A 9,901-nucleotide genomic window follows, 5' to 3' on the forward strand; every position below is an offset into this window, starting at 1 on the left:
ATGAAGTGTTGGTATGAGAGTATAAGCTTCTGTGAGTGTGAGTACCTCTGGCTCTGGGAATGCAGTTCCTTCAGGGTAGCAGGAATCTCTTCCAGCAGTTCAAGCTGCTCCTGGCTGCGAGGCTGCCCACTGGCCTGGACCACTGTGAATAAGACCAGCTGGATGTTGTCCTGCCAAGCTTTGTACTCCAACAGGAAGTGACGCACGCTGCCCTCATATGCCACCTCTTCACCATCCGTCAATGCTGCCTCCTCATCCTGTATGATCGAATTAACACAGAGGAAGACTACTGGGTTACAGCTGAAACCAACGCATGGGTCAAGATGACACTCAACTGCATATTGTAGAAATAATGTATATTCTGAAACACAAAGCTATTTGACATTGACTCAAAGTACTCAGAACTTTCACTTTACTGTGTGAAAGACATTATTCAAAATTGATTAAAGGTATTTTATCAAAAACAAAGAAAAAACCCATTACACACCTTTTTGCAAATGTATTTTAAATTCCTGTGTATTTATGAAGTAACTGGGCACCAGGTTTACCTTAGCCATGGCTCTCAGCAGGTGCTTGACGTCAGCCAGTTGGCGGTTGTGGTTGGACAGAATGGTCTTAATTGAGTCGACCAAGAGCTGCAGTGTCTCTCCACAGGTCTCCAGCTGCTGCTCCCGCTCCTCCTGAGCCCTCCGCTCAACACTGAGCTCTTCCTCCAGCTGCCTTTGGGCACAGCTCAGCCAATCAGGGGTGCCAATGGGCAGATCTAACACTGGACTCTGTCATGATTGAGAACGAACTTAAAGTACAAACTTGGTGTAATATGCTAATGCTTTCAACTGCAAAGAGAATGATAAGCACGATGTAAAAAAAGTTCCTGCTTGGTACTTTTACAAACACTTTAACATCAGAGATAAGCAATTTCATTCATAAAATAATGAATTGTCTGATTAAATCCAAAACTGTATCAATCTAGAAACATATTAAACGACTGATGTTGTAGACCCACCAGTCTATGCAATAGCTGGAGCTCCAGTGGAGAAACAGTGCTGCTAAACTGGACAGCATAAGAACAGGTTTGCTGGCAGCGCTTCAGCAGCTCAAACAGTGCTGCATCCATGTTGATGGCTTCTGGAGATCGGGTTCGAAGGCCTTCAAAGTTCAGGATGGTAGAGCACAAGAAGGTAACCTGCATTGAAGACAGCATGGAAACGTGAAACTTTCCTTTGCAAGTGCTGCAGCTGGTAAGAAAGAGTCACTTAAGTTTAACAAATGGGCCCTTTTTCTTCATCAAGCCAGTGGTGTTACCTGGCTGGTGCGCTGATTCTCTCTGGCCACCATGGCACGTCTCTCCCTGATGGTCATCTCAAAGTCTTGCAGGACAGGGGCTAGTGCCGGATTGGCTCCACCAGCCCACTTCAGTCGCTGCTCAATGCTAGCCTCCAGTGATGCAAGCTTCTCCTGAGGAAAGCAGCAAAAAAAACCCACAGGATTTTGATCCTCTGATTCATCAAGCTTTGTTCCCTAGAAAAGCTACTTCATCACAGACACAGAATTTGCAAAAAAACCCCAACAGATAAACCAATCAGCAAAAGTCCTGTCAAAAGAGGGCAGTCTTATAGTGGTGTCAGAGGACAAGATACACTCTTCTGGTTTGATTTTTGTAGAGACACATTCATAATGCAGCAGGGTAATGAGCCCAAACACAGCTCAAAGGCTCTGTAAGAACTACTAGGAGACCAAGGAAACCAAGGAGAATGTTATGGACTTCCCTCCAGCGGCCACAGTAAACACTTCTGGGGGCATTTAAAGGGTGAGAAAGCCACGTTTTCTGTGACATCACAAAAAGCTTTGTGGGTCACTGTCAAATCATGCTGGGATAACATGAGTCATCAGGTTTTCAGTGTATGCTGTCATTAAACCAAGAGGGGTGCCAACATATTCTCGATGTAATGGATTTTTTCAAAACAAATGCAAAATGAAGGTATTTGGTAAGGTGGTCCTCAGACTTTGACCCTACTGTTATAGAATAGAATACCTTTATTGTCATTGTATGTACAATGAACTTCAGGAATAAATCTAAAATTAAAGCTGCAAGCAGCAATGAACGGGCCCTAACAGTCCATGAGCGTCAGGGCATGCTGCTGTTGGGGCTTGTTCATGCAACAAAGTATTTTTTGGCCATTGTAAGGTTTTATTGATAGTACAGCTGAAGACTAGAGAGGAAACAGGATGAGAGAGAGACGGGGAGCAAAGGGCCCCAGGCCACGAGTTGAACCGGGCGATGTTTGTCTGAATTCCTGTGTCCAGTAGGTGGCGCTATGGATATGACATGGTACTGATGCATGGAGGTATTCAGGGCGACATCGTTTACATGTGTGATGAATTTGCTTTACATGGGAAATTGTATGTTGAAGTTATAAGGTCTTGATGCTTTATGGCGAAGCATGAAAATGGATCGCATCATGACACTCACCATGTTTGACGTAGGTGAAACCTTTTGATAACTTTTCATGTTCAAGGTTTGAAGATGACACTGATTGAATTGGAAGTCTGTGGTGTTCAATCTGTAGGAGGAGTTGGTTAAAGTACGTGGCAAAGAAATGGCTCAAAATGGGGGTAAAATGTGAATTTTGAATCAAAATGGCCAACTTCCTGTTTGGTACCTTGATGTTTTTTGTGCGTCTGGTCGTGATACATATGCGTACCAAATGTTGCTCATGTATATTCATGTAGGAGGCGAGGCTTGGATTATTTATATTTCAGGGGGCTCTATAGAGTCCCCTGTTAACACCTTTCGTCAGCAATCATCAGGTGGGCATTGGCAATAATTGTACCAGGTTTTGCGTTAATCCAACCTTCAATTTAAAGCGCGCCACCCAGTGGTCATCGGCCAAAATTTTGTACAGATCCTTAAGGGCTCATGGGGAAGTAGTAACAGAGTTTCATGTCATTCAGACACACCAATGTGGAGATATGCAACACTTCCTGTTTGGAATGAAATCTGCAGGAACTTGTTATTTAATAACTTGAGTATTGTTTGAAACATAAAAATTCTTTTGATAACTTTTTGTCAGAAGGGTCCACAGATGCTGTGTGCAAAGTTTGGTGCAAATCAGAGAAATTGCCTGGGAGGAGTTTGAAAAAGTAGGTTTGTAACATTTAGCCAATTAGCAAAGAACAATGGTTGGCAGAATTGGGCGTGACCTATATCAAGAGATTCAGCACAATTCAGGGAAGGCGTGGATATGAGGTTTTTGAATGTGTGATAAAGTATATGGCAGTTATAAGCCAAAATGCACTTTCCTTGATTATAGCGTCACCTAGTGGCGGAAATTCACAACGACAATAGATAATAAAAAAATTTGGCAGGTGTGACGTATATTCCAAGTTTGGTGAGTTTTGGGGCATGTTCAGGCAATGAAAAATGCAATCATCTGGGACAAAAAAGTTGTCACTACAATAACAATAGGGACCTTGCAAGTGGAGACTTGCTTGGGCCCTAATGATAAAGCCTCCATAATAAACAACTGATGTAGACCAGTAAACCTTTCTGGGTTAGGATTGGGGCTTTTCTTGGCGCTTTGCTGAGTATCTTGATGTTGATCAGTGAAATAGTGTGGACTTATTAAAAATGACATTTTCTTAAACTGTCCCATACGGAAAAAGTGTCATCCATGTGTGAGGAGTAGGGATGTCCCAGTCAGGTTTTATTTACCCCAATCTGAGTCCTTTAATATTTAGTACATGCCGATACTGTGAATCCAAGCTGTTCCTTAATAGTTTTTTTTTATTTTGTTAACACAAAGTATATACTTTCATATGGTGTTCTTATTCTGCATGTTTTATATTTTGTTTAAACAAAGTATATACTTTCATGTGGCTCTTTCTTATTCTGCATATGCTATTGCAACATTGGTCTACCACCTTCCTTGCGTTAGCAGGTGAATCTGTGATGCTGCATTTTGACAGCAGACCCTCTTGTACAGCCAGCTGAAGTGTGGAAGTGTGTGCGCGATGCAGCCCAGGCTTGGAATCTCTGTATCACCCATTGCTTTTTTCATGTTCCTTATGTTGTCGCATAAAATGACATCACCCCGTTGCTTGTCTCTGTTTCACACACGTTCAGCATCTCGATTGCTCGTTTTACATGCTCTGCTGTATGAGACCCACGAAACTAGTGTGCATACTGGCCCGTTGCAACCCAAAATGTGGAGTCAATGTAATGTAATGCCGAGATGATGGAATTCAAAAACTCCAGATGATGAAGAAAACCCTGATCCTTTACCACAGAGATGAGCTGGTTATCCAGAGCGATGAATTCAGTTACCTTCTCTGTAATATTTTTGGCCATGTCGCTGTCTCCAGGATATTTCTCTTTCCTCTAGGAGTATCTGCGAGTGTTTGTTGCTTTGGTACCTTTGCCTGTATTGCTTGAGTGAACTCTATGTATTCTTTGAGTGTTTGTTTTTTAATATGTTACCCCCTCGTGAAACGGTCGTATTGCAGATGTTACATGTCACCATTGACTGCTTTCACTTTAAAATTTTTGTTATATTATAATTTAATATTTCCACACTGCAGACATTTTATCCACAGGTTTGCCAAAGTAACGTTACGCGCACATCTTCATTCTGCCACAAATTGCGCTCTGACGTAAAAAAAAAAAAAAAAAATTAGCTTTGGGTCTACGTTCAAAATTGCTGATCCCATTCAGTTTAAAAAAAGCCCCTATCGGCCCCGGTCCTGCAGATTGGCTCGGGATGATGGATTAATTAAATGCAGGATGTGTATGTGATGTCATACTGACCTGAACAGAGACTATGGCTCCCTCGTCCTGACTCAGCTTATACAGCTTCTTCTTCATGTTGCTGAGGATGACAGAGCGCGGAGGAATGCTGACACTCAGGGGCTGATTACTGGGGCCAAGAATGTCCTCATGCTGCCACTGTAAATAGACACAAACAAAACCACACAATAGAAGTGCATTCATTATTTTCTTCAACTTTATTACATGCCTGACCTGACAACAAAACCAACTTGTAAGTGGAGCTCACATTTATGTCGCGTTGTGTTTCATGTCAACATGAGCTGTTGACAAGCAACCATTAAAAACATAAATAAAAGCCCTCAGGCTTCAAATCTTACTGATAAGCAATGAAGGAGTTTCTTTTAAATGGATGCTGGTTATCTACAATACCATTTTAATCTAGGGTTTCAGAAGGTTTGAAAAAGTCAAATTTAAGACTTTTTAAGACCTTTTCAGGACCATTTTGAACTAAATTTAAAAACCCTCACAGAGCAACTCAAACAATGAAGAATGGAGTGAGTGAGTGTGTGTCAGGGTTTTTATAGTGTTTATATCTCATTAGTTTTTATTCTATTTTTGTTTTATTCCAGTTTAATTTTCATTAGTTTAACAAGTGATTAAGTAGTTTTAGTTTAGTTTTTATCTTGGAATTTAATTTAATGTGGTTAACTATAACCCCGGTGTGTGTATATGAGAAGTTCCACTCAGTTTATTCAACAGTGGAAGACGAGAGGCTGCAGGAAAGGACAGGACAGGAGGGGCTGTCACATACCTTCCCTCACATCAAACTGGAGAGAGAGAGAGGGGTACAAGTTTTTACATCCAAATCTGTTGCCAAAGTGTTCAGCAACGGTGTTCAAAATCCAAAGCACCTCCGTGTTCAACGTCAGAGTTGAGCCGAGGATGGTTTGAATGACGCTTGACTGCGAGACAGCGCAGAGTTTGGGTTGAGCAGAACTGGGTGAACTTGGAATGGGAAGTGATAGCGTGACTTCACTGGAAACTTTTAGAAGCTAACTGGTGTTTTTTCAGTTTTGTTTGTGACACCAGCGCTTTCACACGTTGTGCCCACGTTGAGGGTCCACTTGCAGAGCGTATACTGAGCGTATACTGAACTGGCTAAGTGTATGGTGATAAATTCCAACCAGGCTGTTGGCAAAATGCTACTTACATTTCTGGATACTTCAGAAAGAAGGAGAACACACAGAGCAAACTGTGAATCTCGAAAGTACATATTTAAGACCTTATTAATTGTAATTTAAGACCTTTATGCAAAATATGGATGGATTTAAGACTTTTTAAGGCCTAAAATTGAGATTGTCAAATTTTAGGCTTTTTAAGACCCCATGGAAACCCTGTAATAACAAATGTTGACTAGTGTTCATCATGTCCATTATCATGGTCATCCATAACAAAAGCAAAAATCAACCTTGTATTCAAGTCAGGACCAACCAGGGTGTCTGCAGGTTTCAGCAAGTTAAACTGGAAATATGACTGATGAAATGAATGGGACATTTTGCATAATAATCTATTAACGGTGGCACAATACCTGTAATTTATAAAAGTAAACAGGTTTTCAGATCAGATAGATGATAGGCTTGTGTATTTAACGTGCTGACTTGTTTGTATCTGTGCACAACTACTCTACGTGCCTTTAATTTACCCCTGGGGACAAATTATTTGAATTGAATTGAGGCCCAAAGTTAAGTTAACCCGGCAAATTTCCCCTACATTACAGTAGGCTACATCTACCAGACCTCTGTCCGAGGATTAAAATGACAGGACATGAACCTCCAGGGAAGGACAGAACGGCATCCCTAACAACGGTCTGTGACTCATAGCAACCATCTGTTACTCTCAGCAACAGTCTGCCTTTTGAATGATTTCCTACTGACTGCGCACCTAGTCCAGATGTCCATCTCCAGGCAGGTCTCGTTAAATTTGCACTTCCCCATTAGCTATGACGAATGGCAGCAGAAAGGCACCAAATTACGCCAGGGATGTCTTCCGGGCTTGAGCCAGCCGTACTTTTCAAGGCCTTTAGTTTAGATGAATGAATTTAAGACTTAAGGCTCCGTGGGCATCCTGGTACAAACTTGACATACCTTAAGCATTTTCAGTGTTAATATGATTAAATAGATAATTGTTTTTTTGTCATCCCAACATCTGAACAGAACACGAAGACATCAGAAGAGGAGCCCTTCCAATTTGTCCATATGGCCCATGAATGGGCCTACGGACATATCGATATCTGCATATTTGTTTTCCGACATGCCCAAATATGAAAACTTTATTTTAACACATCACAGTGTTTCCCATAAATTGAAGAGACTGTGGTGGCCCGCCATAGTCTAATTTCTGGTGCCATAGTCTAATTATGGAATGTGAAAAAATATTTCCACCTTTCCAATGCATACCGACTTTTCAGTCGGTCTCTTTTGTTTGCATTACTTTTAATGACTTCAGTACTGCTAATTAAGGGCTGTATTAGTGAAAAAAAAATATATGAAGCTGTTTTCCAACCCGGACAAGTGCACTTCACACCCTCGGAGGCTCCTCCACTCGAGCACACACACGGTGACAGATGGTGGGTCTGTGTGTCGCTCCGAAGCAGCCATGAATTAGTTAGAAAATTACAAAAATGTCGCCTATGACTGACTGTTACGGTGAATTGAAGAGTATCAGAAACATCTAGTTTGTTATTGTATATCCACAAAAAATCTGATTTCATGTAAAACCGTTGGCATGAATAAATCCAGTGTTAGAGAAAGGAAATATTTTACCATCATCTTCCACCACAGTCTTTGACGTTAACTAGCATGTTGGATATTTAGCTTGATAATTAGCTCAAGGATCCAACCCGTTTTCCGACAGTAGCACAAATTACATTCTGCACCCAAGCCGACCTGCTATATCCTGAAGTTTGCAGACGACACCACCCTCATTGGACTCATCTCTGATGGTGACGAGTCCGCCTACAGGTGGGAGGTTGACCACCTGGTGACCTAGTGCAACCAGAACAGCCTAGAGCTCAATGCTCTAAAGACAGTGGAGATGGTTGTGGACTACAGGAAGAACTCAGCCTCACCTGCCCCCATCACCCTCTGTGACTCCACTATTGACACTGTGGAGTCTTTCCGCTTCCTGGGAACAATCATCTCCCAGGACCTCAAGTGGGAGCTGAACATTAGCTCCCTCATCAACAAAGCACAGCAGAGGATGTACTTCCTGCAGCAGCTGCAGAAATTCAGTCTGCCAAAGACAGTGATGGTGCACTTCTACACAGCCATCATTGAGTCCATCCTCACCTCCTCCATCACCATCTGGTGCGCTGCTGCCACCGCCAAGGACAAGGGCAGGCTGCAGCGTGTCATTCGGTCAGCAGAGAAGGTGATTGGCTGCAACCTCCCGTCTCTTCAGGACCTGTACACCTCCAGGACCCTGAGGCGTGCAGGAAAGATTGTTGCTGATCCCTCCCATCCCGGTCACAAACTCTTTGAGACACTCCCCTCTGGCAGGAGGCTGCGGTCCATCAGGACCAAAACCTCACGCCACAAGAACAGTTTCTTCCCGTCTGCTGTCAGCCTTATCAACAAGGCCTGAATCCCCCCTGACACTCCTCACACTCCACCTCTACCACTGACTCTACTGTCACACTGACAGCACCATAACTCTATGCGTTACATTAACGCTCAGCTTGAACTTCCTATTCATTTGCACATTTTCATTTGCACATCATTCTTGTAATTGTTCACTGCCAGCCGGTCTGCTCCTTTTATCCTTTTACCCAAAAACCAGATTGTGTATATATATTTATATTGTATAGTTATATTTTCTACTTTTTAAAATAGTTTATATTGTTAATTTGTTATATTTTCACTTAATAGTTATTTGATGCATGCACCAATATCACCACAACAAATTCCTTGTATGTGTAAAATCATACTTAAATAATATAATAAAGCTTTTTCTGATTCTGATTATGAATTGTTACCGACGCCCTACCCAAAGGAAAATTAGACAGACGCAAATTTAAAAAATGAAAGTAAACCAGCGTGGGTGTTGGGAGTTCTGGGAGGGTGCAAGCACGCATGAATGAGTTCATCTGAAATGTAAATGCTTATCATTTTGAAATGCAGGCATATTTTTGTAGATGTGTCGCTAATAATGCTCTCCAGGCGTCCGACCCAATCCGCACCCGTGTCCGACACAGTACATTATCCACGCCAACCCCCAAGTGCCAGTCTCAGAAAATACTGTGGGAAACACTGAACCACATAGTGTAGAATACAATGCCAACAAAACAAATGAGTAATTAATACAGTGTCTTTACATACTTTGTCCAGCAGAGGTCACCCAGGCTCTTAGACGCTACTGCAGACAGAGTGAGTTGAAGCGGTAACCCTAACCCATCTTCACAGTAAGTTGCTAACTGTTTTGTGAGTGAAACGTTACTAAACAATGACCCCATCAGTTTCCCCTGACAACCATCATCACTCATGCTTAAGACATCTGCTTGCTAATGTTAGAGAGGTAGCTGGCTAGCCAGCCAGTTCAGTGAGTAACATATTAATAGCAGGTAAAAATTAGCATCGGAGCATCTTTCAGCAGCTGAGCAGACAACCGTGCAGTGGTTTGAGTCTGAGACAAGTGTTAAAAATGAAACTCTCACCAAAACGGAACTTCGGCTTTTTTTGTGAATGTATATGAGTCCAACCTTCCTGTAAAAGCATAATTTTGACGAAAGAGGCACTTTTAAGATTTATCTAATTTTTGTTTTTGGGTCAAACTTATTTTCAATGGGAGTGCTTGGGGCTATTTTTAAAACGCTAAGAAGGCTCGACACGACAAAACTCTGCATGTAGTATCACCATTGTCTCTACTCATGAATACGAGCATTGAGAACATTGTTTGTGTACACAGAGTTTGCTAAAAAGAAAGTTTTTGACTTTATTTTTTGGAGTTGAATTCATTGAAATAATGGTTGAGAACTGGAATAAGGCTGCAGTATGTATCTCATCTTAATAGAGAATGACTGACTTAGCAGAGAGCTGTTGTGGAATGTACCTTGATGCATCACTCAAATGTGGTACT

The 9,901-nt window shown here is 41.9% G+C and overlaps 1 protein-coding gene across 2 annotated transcripts in view; it reads right to left on the minus strand.

The window, feature by feature from the left end:
* Window positions 1–9,901, minus strand: part of smg1 (SMG1 nonsense mediated mRNA decay associated PI3K related kinase) — a 134,809-nt gene that overhangs the window by 4,322 nt on the left and 120,586 nt on the right. For both annotated transcript variants that reach the window (XM_037091662.1, XM_037091661.1), the window contains exons 56-60: window positions 4,808–4,945; window positions 1,306–1,458; window positions 1,007–1,186; window positions 549–776; window positions 46–257 (exon numbers count right to left, since the gene is read on the minus strand). In XM_037091662.1, the coding sequence (XP_036947557.1) occupies window positions 46–257; window positions 549–776; window positions 1,007–1,186; window positions 1,306–1,458; window positions 4,808–4,945 (911 nt within the window). The remainder of the gene's footprint in view (window positions 1–45; window positions 258–548; window positions 777–1,006; window positions 1,187–1,305; window positions 1,459–4,807; window positions 4,946–9,901) is intronic.

This window comes from Acanthopagrus latus, chromosome 24, assembly GCF_904848185.1.
Source record: "Acanthopagrus latus isolate v.2019 chromosome 24, fAcaLat1.1, whole genome shotgun sequence".
NCBI classification, from domain to species: Eukaryota; Metazoa; Chordata; class Actinopteri; order Spariformes; family Sparidae; genus Acanthopagrus; species Acanthopagrus latus.